General features: G+C 44.5%; 1 protein-coding gene across 1 annotated transcript in view; it reads left to right on the top strand.

The window, feature by feature from the left end:
• Positions 1–2,473: 2,473 nt before the first annotated feature.
• The window catches only part of MRGPRX2 (MAS related GPR family member X2), a 40,521-nt gene continuing 27,736 nt past the window's right edge, over positions 2,474–15,258 (top strand). Inside the window, 2 exon segments of the mRNA XM_038568191.1 lie at positions 2,474–2,551; positions 2,553–2,589. Coding sequence (XP_038424119.1) covers positions 2,474–2,551; positions 2,553–2,589 — 115 coding nt within the window.

The following is a 15,258-nucleotide window of genomic DNA, read 5'->3' as shown; positions in this document are numbered from 1 at the left end:
GTCACAAACCTCCACACATCTGTCAGCACAGAGCTTTTCACAGACACCAGTTAGAAAACCCTGGTGCTCACTGGTATCAAGCCAGCAGAGCTGGGCTGGGGATGAGTGCTCCCTGAGAACATTCGGGCAACAAATGTTTATTGACCTCCTACTATGTGCTAGGTACAGGCTAAAACACATGAGTACAGTGGCAAACAGCGGAGTCTCTGCTCTCCTGAAGGTCAAGTCTTTGGGGGAGGGCAAATACTGATAGAGCTAGATAAATCTTTTTTTAAAAAGATTTTATTTATTTATTCATGAGAGACAGAAAGAGAGAGAGAGAGAGAGAGGCAGAGAGGCAGAAGGAGAAGCAGGCTCTATGCAGGGGCCTGACCTGACGTGGGACTTGATCCCGGGTCTCCAGGATCAGGCCCTGGGCTGAAGGCAGCACTAAACCGCTGAGCCACTCAGGCTGCCCCCCCCCCACCTTTTTTTAAGAGAAAAAGTAGAGACAAAAATCAGTGCTAACCAGGAAATAAAACGCAGGGACCCACCTTAGTCTGGGGAGATAGGGTTCTCCCTCTCTTTCCATAAATTCATAAAACTAGTTCAAGAAGACTTCCCCAACTTCCTCTATTTATAGATGGGGAAACTGAGGCTGAGAGAGGGAAATGATTTCTCCAGGACCATTCTACAAGTTAGTGGAGAAGATAGGATTAGGGCGACTCTTCTGACCCCGCCTCAAGGCTATCTCACCAGCCCTCAAGGAGCCTCAGTTTCTAACTGTAACCAACCTCACAGATTTTCAGGGCTGGGGGTTGCAGGATGGGGCAGGGATTGCTTAGAAGTCTGGCCTGGTCTCTTCTATGCATGAAAAGTTTCACAGTTAAAAAGTGAAAGTGACTTTCCCCCTTTATATAAAATAAAGGGGAAAAAACACCAAGATTTGGTAATAAGGTACTCTAAGTCAATATGGTCTGGCTCAGGAGACCATGGTGCACATCTTATATTTTACTTGCCACATTAACCAGATTCATGTGTGTGTGTGTGAAAAAAGAGAGAGAGAGAAGAGGTAAAGCAGGAAGTATTCCTACTACTTTTTCTTGGTTGCTATTTTGAGTCTTGGTCGCCTACTTGCAGTCACATATTTAAATATTTATTCCTATGGAAATTTTTCTGAATGTTTCCAAAGTGTGACAGCAACATATGGGATTGGGTAATAAATCTACCTGACTTTAATATAGGTGTGGCAAGATTCGCCTCCGTACCTTCTCTATCCATCTATCATAGCTCTGTATTTATTGATTTATATACCCACTTCCTTCTTAGTCTCCGTGCTCATAGAGAACACTTAAATATCACTTCCTCGGGGAGTCCTGGACCCCTAGATCAGGTTAGCACTCCCTGGAAATGCCCCCATAGCACCTGCAGTTTTTCTAACAGCACCCATGGAACATTATTGAATTCACATTTTGAACATCTATCTTCTCTGCACACCAGGAGCAGTCCTGTGAGCCCTGGTTCAGACATAGATGCATTCCAGTGGGTAGCGTGGTACCTGGCCCATGGGAACTCAGCTCAATATTCAGTTGTGGAATAACTTCTTATACTAATTAATTTTTATTTATATCCCTGGCACCTAGCACATTTCCTGACCTAGGCTAAGGGCTCAAAAAAATGTTGACTTGAGTTGAAGAATCCTATCTATGGCTTCATACAGTTCGCAAAACACGTCTGCTTTTACTTAGTTTGAGACTCATAACATCCTTGTGAAGTGAGCAGAGTGGGGATTAGCACTCCACTTTAATAGACTATGATTCAGGAAGCTTCAGCAATTGCCCCAGGGTGTCAGGTTTGAGACTGTGGAAGAGCCCAGGCCAAGAGCTTCGGGTGACAGGGGCAGGGCTGTCTCTCATGTGACAAGGCTGTGACCTTGGCAATACAGACACTGACAAGAAATAAGTTTGGAGACTAGGAACCATCTACAGGTTCAGGAACTTTCAAATTTCACACTGGTATTTTTTTCAGAAATATCTTCAAACTCCCCACCTACTTGGAGGAATCAAGGTGGGACATGGGTTTTAGAGGCTCATTTTTCATGTGCTCTTAAGCAAGAGACCTTACCACTTCGAGCCTACATGCTCTCATCTGTAAAATGGGACTAGTAAGAGAACCTACTTCATAGGATAGTTGTCTGGATTAAATGAAAGAATGTATGTAATGTACATACAATAAGTGCTCTGTAAATGTTGGTCAGCATTGGATACTAAGACAACTAGAAAAGCTGAGATCTTAGGGAAAACTCAGCCTTACCAATGATTATGATCTAATTCTGAAATGTTCATGACTTCACAGGAAATATAATGACCACAGTTCCACTGGTCAACATTTATTCCTTGTTCCGACAAGGACATTGATTTATGACATTTTATAGGAGTAATTGTTCTTCCCTTTCCATCACCACCCTGCCCTACACACTAAACTATTGGCGTTGATGAGGAGAGCTGCATTCCCGTCAGCTGTGCCTTCACTAGAAGACAAGAAACCAGTTAAATCTGCTGTTAGCTGCTGTCCCAGCGGGCTCCAATTATAGTGGCAGTGGTGTCCATGGTAACGGGCCAAGCTGGCTTGCTGTGGTGCAAGTTGTTCGAGGATATAGAAGAGACCATGGGAGGCCTAATTGGTTAACTGTCATCACAGTTTCTAAATGAAAGAATTCCACCCTGGGCTTTGGATGGATGGTGAATCCAGACAAAATCTGGATTTCCCAAGCTGAAGGCACTGAGGTCATTCCCCATCTGAGTTCCAGATGAATAGTTTATCAGCAGAGTAGTAGGTGAGATGGCAGGAGAGGTAGATCACTGAATAAAATGATAACATGAAATTCCCCCCATTCCCTTGAACCTTCTGTGGCTCCCGATTGCCTGTGGCAAAGTCCTTTGCAAACTTGGAGTTGAGCAGTGAGGCACCCTTAAGAACCAAGGTAGGCAAAAAAAAAAAAAAAAAAAACAAAAAAGAACCAAAGTAGGCATGGTCACTAGTTTCTCTCTCTTGTCTCTATGCCTCTGGACATCTCTCCCTGTAGAGTGGGGTCCTCTGTGTACTCTGTACTCAGAACTCCTGCTTTCCCACCACTTCTGCTTATATGTGACATTGACTCCACCCCTGACTCTCTACAAGATCTTACAGGCCCGGCACTTGCTACCTGCTTGTCACCGACTGGAAGAGCTCTCAAGGCCGGAATATACCCAAGGTGTGGAGGGGAGGGTACAGATCAGAAAAGAGAATCAAGACTGGTGACTTGTATACAGGACCCTGCCATGCCCCCTGGCCACACTCGCATGCCGGAGAACCAGCGGCTAGAGACACTGAGCAATCTGCTCCAGAGCCAGAGCCAGTTGCTACGTGAGCTAGTGCTGCTGCCTGCTGGGGCCGACTCACTGAAGGCCCAGGGCCATCGTGCTGAGCTGGACCGGAAGCTGGCACAGGTAGAGGAAGCCATCGAGATCTTTTCTTGCCCCAAGGTTTTCATGAAGATGGACGCCTGAGCCCTTTTATGGGGATAGTTATGGGGGTCCTCATCAGGGATCGCCGCACAGTTGCAAAGGGCAGGATCAGGCCCCATTGTAGAATGGAGTCTGAAGACAGGAGCTGTGGGGTGGGCAGTATCCCCGGAGCACTCTTCCCAACCACTGGTTGTAGAAGGGTCAGCCCAGCCCCTTAACCCCTTTGTCAAAATTAAACCTTTTGTACACAGTGGAAAAAAAAAAAAAAAAAGCCCAGGCCTCCAGCTGTGATCAGAGCTGGGTCACAGACCCACAGAAATCCTGAGGCAAGAGCCTGGCCCTTCCCTTGCTCGGCTTCCTCCTCCATCAGCCATGCCCCTGAGCAGCTGGTGAAGGAGATGTGTGGGACAGTGCAAGGAGCCAGGCCAGCAGTCAGAAGGGCCAGCTTTCAAGCGGTCAGTTATCAGCTGAGGTCTCTGGCAAGACATCAATCCTCTATGGGTTTCCCGACCTGCAAATGAAACTTTGGCCACAGCACACCTGAGCAGTACTTAGAAGTATGTGCCATGGAAATATCTGCATAGTGTGTCATATGCCACAGACAAAAAAGGAGTCCTGAATTTCCAAGGCCAAGTTAGTTTTATTCCAGTTCCAAACATGGGACTGTGGACACTTAGGGGTGATTCTCTTCATGTGAAACAAGCCAGACTCCTGCCTTGGGAAGGAAGAAATAGTTCCCCATCATTCCTTTAGTGCAACACTGGAGTAATGGACCTAGGGGCACAGAAGGAAGCTCCCTGAGATGCCCCTCAGACAAGACACAGGCTCTGCGCTCAGTCCCATTGCATCCTTTTCTCAGGCAATTCACGTAGAGTCTGAGGCAGAGTATTAAAATTAGTAAAAAATTTTCAGACAAGCAGTCTAGTCTTAACTGGATAGGCATGGAGTACTTTTTAAATGACAAAATGAAATTAAAAAGTCTGGAGATGTCTCAGGCAGACTAAATTGCTTGAATTGCACGAAAGTTTGCAAAACGTCCCCATGGTGTGTCTATATTACCAATATACGGTTTTGTGGTTTGTTTGTTTGTTTGTTTGTTTGTTTGTTTGTTTTTAACAACCAATGTGTCATTTTGACACATTTGAATTACCTAATTTTTTTAATCAATTTGCCTTCTGGAGTTGACCCAGAATCTCGGGGGAGCCTCGTGAAAACTGTAACTTCAAGAAATGGGGTGAGCAGAAAGCAAGGAGGGGTTTCATGGCTGTAGGATCTTTAAAATCCCTCTGCCCAATCTGCTCCCTGAGTCAGGATTTTCTCGCTCTTCCACATCCCTCAAAAGCTGCCCCATCACTATCTCCTTGAACACTCACATCACCTTCTACCTTTGGGGTTATATTGAGCAGAGCTTCAGCTCACTGTAACTTACATAGTTGGTGCTGTTTCTGGCTCTTGGGGCCACAAAAATTCCAGTGAATTCTCTCTTCTACCTCATAGCCCATTGGATATTTAGATGAACAGTGACATCCCTGTGTGTGCTGTCCTACTGGTTAACATCTCTAGTTCTTTCAACCATCCCCCCACTAGTGTGAAGACAATACGGGGGAGATGCTGCTGTTGGGGGAGCCAAACCAAGGTAGCTTTGTATCCCGGCTTTCACAAGGTAGCTACATACCTAGGCCAAGTGACACAATCTTTCTGGGACACTACTGCTATTTTGTAAGGTTGTGAAGAAGAGTAAATGAGAGCATGTGTGTAAAACATCTGGTATGGTGTCATGGTGTCTGCCTCGCCGTGGGTGCTTTGTATGTGCCAAGGTTGTTATGGGACCAGGAAAAACTTGCTTGTGATCACCCCCCTTGAGGACGATTTTACATCAAAAAGGAATGGAGCTGAGATATTTAGAAGTGGAAAGAAAACAAAGGCTGATGTGACTTGGCTAAAGGGAGTTGGGCAGACAAGGCTTTGAGTCCAAAAGGAAAGAACATGCAGGTCACCAGGAGGCCAAAGAAGATTATAAGGTGAAGATGAAAATGCCTGCTTCACGGTGGCTGGCATCATGAGGAACAAATTACATGGTGTATGTGAATGTGTTTCGTAGAATAAATGCTCCCCTGTGCTCCTAGAACACTTGATACTTCACCTCATCACATGACAATAATTTGTCAAGATGTCTATTTCCCTCTGAAGATTGTAAAGGTATCATAGTGGGAAAATGTTGGGGTTTTTTTCTGCCCAGCTCCCTCTTTCACTGGGGGAGTGTATCTGCCTCACTCCGAGTGGTTCACATGGGACAGTCAATGTCAATACCCTGCCTGTGATGAGCTGTAGGGCTGAGTCCGTGATCAGTGTGCTCCAGTCCTTTGTCCAGAGAGATTGGTCCAAGGCACAGAGGGGCATGTGGCCCAGCCAGGGCCAACTAGAGACCTTCCATTTAATTTGATCATTGGATGCTGGAGAAGATGTTTCTTTCTTTTGAATTATGAGCTCTAAGAACATTAGCTTCACAATACAATTTATTCATTCAACAAGTATATATTGAGGACCAAAATATTGAATCAGAGTTGAGAGGATCCAGTCATAAGACATATACCTCTCTGGATATATTAAACAGAGTGAATTTAATATAGAAAAGTGACTCTATAATGTTGGAAGGGCCCAGGAGGTAAAAAAAAAAAAAAAAAAAAAAGGGACTTTGAGCTAATCCAGAGCTTAATGACACAGAAAGAAGCTACCACCCCTAAGAGTGGAACAACAGCAAGATAGATGTGGTGTGAGCGGAGTCCAGAACCTGGGAGGACGGGAGGCTGGGCTGGTGCTTTGAGCCATAAGATTTCCCAAAGGTGGCCAGATCACGATGGGGCTACACTGCAGGCTGGTGCCAGAACCATGTTCGGGCTCCGAGGAAGAAGCTTCACATGCAGGTGCTGGAAGTGCCAAAAATTCCCTATTGCACTCTGTGCCTGCTGGGGAGACACTGACGCAAGTCCAGAGCAGGAAAAGAGCCTCCCCGTCAACTCTTTCTGCCAAACTTCCACCGTTGCCTAATTGATAGAGACGATCTGAAAGCCTCTTGGCAAGAAAGTCTGGAAAATGCGGTTACAGCGTCCAAGCCTCCCTAAGATACATAGCAGAACAAAGCAGAGCGGACATGGAGTCTGAGAGCAACCAGGCAAAGCACCAGCGAAAGTACACTACAAAGTAGTGCTATGTGCTAGGTCTTGTTCTAGGGACTCGGGTTACAGCAGTAAGCACAACAGAAAACACCCCGCTCTCCAGGAACTTACTTCTAGAGGGGGAGGGTAGACAATACAAAAGCAAGCCAAAAGCAAACGAAGTAGTACAGCAGGACCCAAAGCATCAGTTGGTCTTAGCACAGTTCCTTAGAAGCAGAGTATGAGGTGAGGATTAATATAAAAGTGATTCAGTAAGGGCATGCTCTCAGGAACACCTGATAAGGTGAGAGGATGTGATGCTTAATTTTATGTGTCACCTTGGCTAGACTGTGGTAAGCAGTTGTTTGGTCAAACACTAGTCTAGATGTTGCTCTAAAGGTATATGTCTAGATGGGATTAACATTTATAATCAGTTGACTTTAAGTAAAGAAGATGATCCTATATAGTATGGGTGGGCCTCGTCCAATCAGTTGAAGGCCTTAAGAGCAAAGATGGAGTTTTCCTGAAGAAGGAACTCTGCCTCCAGACTTAAATATAGAAATTCTAACCCTCAGACACAAGACTGCAACCTCAACTCACCTAAATCTCCATCCTGCCAGCCCTAACAATTGTGAGCCACCTTAAGATATTTCTCTCCCTCCTTCTTTCTCTCTCTCTCTCTCTCTCTCTCTCTCTCAGTTTTGTTTCTCTGAGGAATTTTGACTAATGTGGCAAGGGAGAGGAGGAGAAACAGAACAAGGATGTGGTCTCAGCCGGATGTCATGGGGAGCTCTGGAGCGTACATTGCACCAGACTTTGCCGTGCCTGAGACAAAGGAGTTGGGCTTTGTACACATGCATCAGTCGGTTCCCAGGCAACCCTTCAGAGAAGGTTGTGGGTGCAAGTTATACACATACTTCAACGCTTGGGAATTTCTTTTATCTATTTGTTAAGGTCATGTTATTTTATTTCCAGAGGGTAACAGAGACTCCTGGGAGGAATAATTATTTCTCCATTGTCCATTGACAAACTAAAAGGGATTCCTTTAATTAGGAAACTATCTTTGTGTTTTGTGGGACATAGGACTTGGTTAAGGACTGAGATGATCTGGTTTCAGGTTCCAGCTTGGGTAACACACTGTGTGATTTTTTTTTTAATATTTTACTTATTCATGAGAGACACAGAGAGAGATGCAGAGACACAGGCAGAGGGAGAAGCAGGCTCCCTGCAGGGAGGCCGAGGCAGGACTCAGGATCATGACCTGAGCCAAAGGCAGACGCTCAACCACTGAGCCACCCAGGGGTCCCCTCACTGTGTGGTCTTAAAAAAAAAAGTGGGGCATCTGGGTGGCTCAGTCGGTTAAGCATCTGTCTGTGGCTCTGGTTGTGATTTCAGTGTCCTGAAATTGAGATAGAGCCCTACATAGGGCTCCCTGCTCAGCAGGGTATCTGCTTCTCCCTCTCCCTGTGCCCCTCCCCACCTAGTGCACGCTCACTCGCTCACTCACTCGCTCTCTCAGGTAAATAAATACAATCTTAAAGGAAAAAAAAAAAGGTGCTTGTCTTCTTTGAACTTTACCTCCTATAGATATATAGGATAGATATATATATATATGCCAGAGAGCTAGGCAAGACAGTTAAAAGCTCTACTCAACCCTGTTTCCCCACTTATACCCTCCCTATCTCTACTGTTTGCCACTACCAGGTAAATAGCACTTCTGGAAGCTTCCCTGATCTCTCCAGGAGGGCAGCCCAAGTGGGGTTCCTTTAGGGTTTCTGAATATAAAGACAGCTCTGGTTGGAGGTATGTTGGGCCAGAGAAGATTTGGCTTAACTAAAAGGCTACTGAAGCTGCTCGTTCCCAGGGCTTCTGGTGCCCTAACATAATTCCCCCAAGGTAACTGCAGGCCCCTAATGAACCAGATCAGCACACTCAAAACGGTATATTTTTTTTTCCCTACGCCTTCAAATATAAAGCGGCCAGTTTCTTCATCGTACCCAGCAAACGCCTGTACAGATTAACCCGATTCCGGAGGGGTGTGAGGAAGGCTGGAGCCGAGGCCCACCTTGGCTTTCACGGGACAAGCAGAGTGCGTGCCCTGGGCCGCCTGTGGTCACTAGGGAGGGGCATAGGCTTAGGAGCACAGTTTCTACCACACAGTAACTCACTGTAGCCCACTCAGCTTGGGCTCTCCAAGCCTCAGGCCCCTCATCTGTGAAATGGGGTACAAGGGGCTGGATTAAATACGTTCAGCGCAGGAGAGCACCCAGAACTACTGGCCGGCCACCAGGCCACCAGGATGTCCAGCCTGGTGGAAAATCTTCCCTGAGGCTCTTTTGACAACGATTTTCCCAAAGGCTCTTCTGTGTCTTCTGGCAGCAGGTGTTTTCTCCTGAGCGCAGCATGTGCAGAATATTTAATTAAAAAAAAAGAAGTGGCACAGTAACTCACATTTTAATATTTGCATTGCGATTATCTATGACAGCCGTCTTCTGAATCCTCAGATATTAACATTCCAAACCTCTCCCGAGTCCGATTTCATAACCTCCCCAACACACATCCATCATGAAGATGATTTCATTATTAAAAATTCCATTTCTCACAATGGATTTTTTTTTTTCTAATGTGGGCTCCACGGGCAAGGCGCTGAGATGACATGATTGACTGCTTCCACCTTGCCGGCCTTGGATACCAGCTCCGCCTGGTATGAATGTTGTGGCAGGTTGAACTTCTGCTTCTTGACCAGCTTCTTCCCACAGGAGGAAAAACTGCAGCACCTAATACCTTCAAAACAAACAAACCAAAGCACGCCCAGAAGGTCGAGGCACGCCTTGCCCTTAACACAGAGCTCACATTTGTTCTGGATGCTCTTCTACTGTCCATGGCCCCTTGAATAAAATCTCAGAAAAATAACTGCTCTGGTAGGAAATGGAGCGGACTGATTACTTTCTAATTAGCATCCTTGTAAACATCCTTGTGCCGGAAGCATCTACGTGGTCCTAATGGGCATTAGATTTTGCCTTGAACATATTTACTCGTAATGGAGGTCTTCCTTCCTGGCAATGAAATAAATATGGAAATACATGTTTTTCATTATATAATACATGTGCATGTGTACTTTCTAGAGCTCAGAAGGACTTTGAAGAGAGGGAAAATTAGTATCTACTCCGTATATTAGTTTCCTGGGGCTGCCATAACAAATCACCACAAACTTGGCAGCTTCAAACAACAGAAATGTATTCTCCACCAGTCCTAAAGGCCAGAGATTCGAAATCAGTGTCACTGGGTCAAAATCAAGGTGTTGGCAGGGCTGCATGCCCTCCAGAGCCTCTAGAGAAGAATCCATGCCTTGTTGCCTCCAACCCCTGGTGGCTGTCAGTGTTCCTTGACTTGTGGACACATCTCCAAATCTCTTGAAGTTCTTTCACATCACCTTCTCCTCTGTGTGCAAAATCTCTCTCTGCTTCCCTTTTAGAACAAGTGCACATGTGATTGCATTTGGGCCCACTTGGATGATCCAGAATAATCTCCCCACCTTGAAATCCTTAACATAATCACATCTGCAAAGACCATCCCCCCATTATTGTTCTGCCATATAAGGTAACATTCACAGATTCTACGGGATTAGGAGACATCTTTTGGCCATTTGCAGCCTACCAACTGAGCATTTACTCTGTGCTATTTTCTACCTGTGTCTCTATACCTGCATGCATCTCCTTCCACAAGGGGAACATGCAGCAGGGAAAGAATCTGGGACTGCAAGTCAGGAAATCTGAGTTTGTTAGGTGTTTGTTTGTTTGGGGTTTTTTTTGTTTTGTTCTTGTTTTTTAGATAGGGAGAGAAAAAGGGAGGGGGAGGGGCCGAGGGAGAGGGATAGAATCCCTGCGGCCTGGGGTTCAATCTCATGACCCTGAGATCATGACCTGAGCTGAAATCAAGAGTCAGACCCTTAACTGACAGAGCCACCATGTGCCCTGGGAAAACAGGTTCTTTAACACACCAGCACGAGTGCCATTACCTTCCTATTCGGTCCCCAGGGCAGACATTGCTAACTGATCACAGCACTGGTTTTTGCCAAACCCCTGAACTCAGAGCCCTCAATGCAATGTTGCAGAAAGTCAAAGTGAATTGAAAGCTATTTGTCACCCCTACCTTGAACCCTCAGTCTTCTCGTGTGTAAAATGGGAGTACCTTTCTGCACATCTACTTTCTAAGGGCAGCCTAAGGATCAAATGACATAATGGGTGGGAAAGCACTTATAAATGCTTAAAGTAAGTGACTAAAAGAGATATGTCCCCAACAGGAACTCATGGGGAGAGTGTCAAAGCAGCCTTGCCTAGAAAGGTAGAGGGCTCTCAGTGCAAGGAGATTATGATGGTCAGGTTCAAGAGTAGTGAGGATAGATGATCATTCTTCTTTTTCATCCAATAAAATAGCATAAGCAAACACAGCCTATGCATTCAGTAAGGATAGCTTTAAAATAACATCACCAAGCACATAAATCTTACACTAGTGTCTCCTTGGCTCACAATAGCCGTCTGGTATGTGTCAGCCTAAAGTCAGGGCTATATACTTACTAGGCATCCAGCACCACCAACTGTTTTCAAATTATATCAACCCTTCCAGGGTTGTACCCTTCCAGAAAGTTTTCCCTGATATATGGCAGAAGGGGGTCTCTCCCAACTCCACATACATTTTTGTCATTTTGCATATGCATTTTAAGGTCCCCTTAGATGGAGAAAGGGACAATTCATTCTTGTCTGCATAGATGTTTCATGGGCTCTTGCCAAAAAGCTTTTAAGTGAAGACCCTAAATCCCCAACCAGAACATCAAAGTGTCTCTTCTTCCTTTCCACTTTTGGAGTCAGAAAACTACCTCTAGGGATCCCTGGGTGGCGCAGCGGTTTGGCGCCTGCCTTTGGCCCGGGGCGCGATCCTAGGAGACCCAGGATCGAATCCCATGTCGGGCTCCCGGTGCATGGGGCCTGCTTCTCCCTCTGCCTGTGTCTCTGCCACTCTCTCTCTCTCTCTGTGTGTGACTATCATAAATAAATAAAAATTTAAAAGAAAAAAGAAAACTACCTCTAAACATTTTGGTCACCTCTTCAGATGCCAGGTCTAGCTGGCCTGCCTTCCCTGGGATCTGGCTGTAGGCTTTATTCTGCTTACAGCCCAGCCACGTGATCTTGACAAGGTCTGAGACTCAGTTTGCTCTTCTATAAAATGAGAAAGGTGTGGAACACTGCCCTCCCTGCCTCTCAGGGTTGACTAAGAAGACAGGCTTTGTTGCATACAGACTGGTTCAAATCCCAGCTCATTTATATTTACATCCCAGGTGGGAACTTGGGAAAGTTGCTAAACCTCGATGAGCCAGTTCTTTTCACCTGTGAAATGGGAATGCCTACCTTCTAGGACTATTAGTGAGAATAATACCTGTTTAATGCCTAGCGCAGTACTTGACATCTAATAAGTGTTCAACACATGTTAGCAAGGGTTGTTATTTTAAAGAAACTGCTTCAGTTGGAAGATAGGTGTTGTCAAAGTAGAGATACAGTTAGGCAGAAGAGAGGCATCTAGGGCTAGGCAGGAGCAGGCAGGTCTAGGAAGGGGGATCTTAAGTCTGAAGTTCAAGATCAGGCAGGTTGTGTTGAAGTAATTGTAATGGTAACAATCGACACCCATGATGGAATTGTCCTAGGCATTGGCAACTCTCTTCCCATTCCCCTTACCCTCCACTCAAGATTCCAGGTGTTTCTGGGACCCAGCCTGATAGGAATTGAGAATATGTGAAACATGGTTATCAAGTACACGGTGAAGATCTCAACTGGATCTTGTAAGCAAGGACTTGTTCTTAGGAGCTAAACAGGACCCTGTTTATACTCGTGGAAGTCCAGCACTAAGGCAGCAATCCCCTGGTGAAAGTGAGGCCACAGCATGTCTACCTGGATGTTTCCTAGAGGTAAGTGTTCTAACAGAAGACGGTGATATTTTACAGATGAAGAAATCAAGACTCAGAGATGTTAAATGACTTGCCTAAAGGTCACACAACCCTTAAGTGGCAGAGCCATCCATTGTCTCCAGGTCTTTTGAGGTCTCACCCTTGGCTTTCTCTGCTACATGATGCTATCCTGCGATTCCAGGAGAGAAATGGGTAGACCCGCTTCACTTTCTCCCCTTTCTGAGCATTTTCTGTCTCTACTGGATTTACTGCTTTGATATCACTGGTCAGTAGTATGTCTGCGGGAGAGCCTCATCTCACCCTGCAAATCTTTTCCTCCTGAGAGTCCTTACAGCTTACCTGGAACCTGAGAGAAGAGGGGAGCAGTTTGGGGGCTGATTGAAAAATTGAGAGTTACATTGCTGGAGATGTATAAATTGGTATGTGTTTTCTAGAGAGGTGGTAGCAATATGTACCAAAATCTTAACAATATGGATATGCTTTGATTCAGCAATTCCACTACTAGAAATTTATCCTGAGGAAATAATCCAACAAGTATATAAAAATACAAACAAATGCAAAAAAAAAAAAAAAAAAAGAAAGAAAGAAAAGAAAAGAAATAGAAAGCAAGGTCTAAAAGGTCCTAGTAAGGGATTAGGCAAAGGTAGCATATCTGTACAATGAAATACTATATAATCATTCAAAGGGATAATGTTGCATTATATTTATTGTTACGAAAATAAACAATATGACCAACCAAAAAATAAGCCATATGGGTAGTGTGATCTCATCTTTTGTAAATAAATTATATTCGTGTGTGTATATACATTGTGATCTCTCCTGATTGGCATTCAACCACTTAGCTGACTCCCCACTTGAGTCAGCCCTTCCCTTCCACCTGAAAAGCCCTAGGACTGATGCCCAGATTGACTGAAGGTTCTGGATGGAAGGCTGTGCCTTTTTATTCCCCACTTGTGCTCCCACTAGACAGCTCACATCATCAGCAAGTGCCAGTTTTATGGTTTTCTAGCCTCTTTATTTTAATGTCCTTGTTACTAGAATTTCATAGTTAAATATTATGTAAATTGAAAAAACTGAGTGAAAGCAGAAAAAAGATCCTTTAAAAACCTGAACGGAACGCTTTGAAGAATTCAACCACTCTTGTAGTAATGTAGTTACAACGGATTGGCAGGGTGGAGTAGGGGGGGTCAGAAAAATTCAAGATTCTGCTCTCAGAATGCTTTCTTCTTCAAAGAGGCCAAAACAGAAATTCGGAGACACCAACCATTGTGGTGTCTATAGAAGAAAGACAAAGGCGATAGTAACATAAAAGGCTATATTAAAACATTGATACATTTGAAGCTAAAATAAAAGATTTAAAGGATGTATATATCTTGGGGCTAATTATCATTCATTATTTCAACTAACTTTTTTGCTTAACCCACTAAGCAATGTCTCAACAATATCAGATAAAAAGACTTCTGGTACATAGGTCTAGAAAAAGGAAGGATATAATGATATATCTGGAAGATTATAGTGAGATTATGGTTATTTTTACTCCTGTGCTTTTCTACACTTTAAAATATAAAAGTACCTCTTGTTTAAAAATCAGAAAATACCATAAAGCCATCACTATCTGGAGAAAGGAAAACAAGGAAGAACTTCAGGATGAGGATGAGGGAATGATGTGCTGATGCTGACAGAGTGCCCTGGGGAGACCCCCCGTCTGTCTTCCTCTGATGACTGGAGCTGGTAGGATTATTTTGCTATAAATCATGATAGTGATCATGAGTGACTCCTTGGTTTCACCCTATCCCGAGGGTCAGGTTGACATCAGCACTTGGACATCCCAATACACTTAATTGCCATGGGAAGGGGGCGCAGGGACTACTCCAGCAGAGCAGGTCTGCGGAGGAGAGATGGGACATCCCCAGGTGACACAAGCCAGGTTGGGGGTGGGGGGAACATGAATAAGCCAGATCAGAATCACTATGCAAAACGGAGGGCAACAGTCCTGAGCACCTCAAGTTACTGTCATTCACAGAGGTTACAGCAAGTTGCTTAACATGCAGCCTTGCACAAAGATGAGCTCAACTTCCTTATATATGAAAAAGCCCAACAGCTTCATCTTTATTTTTTTTATAAATATTATGTTCTTTCCATAGAAACTTTTAACTAATTCTTCATTCTTGACTTATAGAAATATTTGTTGAAAATCAAACTCTGACTATGTTAATATTAAAAGGGAACCCACAGGACCCCAAATGGCATTACCTAGGCCAAGTTACCAAACCGGGGCTTAAGACTTAATTGCACTTTTAAGCTCTTCCAGAAATGTAGTCTTAACCAGTCAGTCAGGAATTTTCTGGCCAGCACCAACACGATAACCTGTCACATGGGCCCTCTCTATCCCCAAAATGAAGATGAGATAATCTCACCTATGAGGACACATTGGACCCCAGATGGAGATGATCTCATCTGAAATATTCCTTTTTCTGTTTACGACGTCCTTGTCCTGCTTTAGAAAACCTTCTCCTTTCGGTAGCCCTTTGGAGTTCCCCTCTACTTGCTGGATGGGGTGCTCTCTAGTTCATGAACTGTTTAGTAAAGCCAATTAGATCTTCAAGTTTACTGAGTTGAATTTTGTTTTGTTTTGTTTTATCAATAACTGATTTCAAAA

This window comes from Canis lupus, chromosome 21 (assembly GCF_011100685.1).
Source record: "Canis lupus familiaris isolate Mischka breed German Shepherd chromosome 21, alternate assembly UU_Cfam_GSD_1.0, whole genome shotgun sequence".
Classification (NCBI taxonomy): domain Eukaryota; kingdom Metazoa; phylum Chordata; class Mammalia; order Carnivora; family Canidae; genus Canis; species Canis lupus.
The sequence above is the reverse complement of the archived record's forward strand: the minus strand, read 5'-3'. Positions and strand labels throughout refer to the sequence as shown.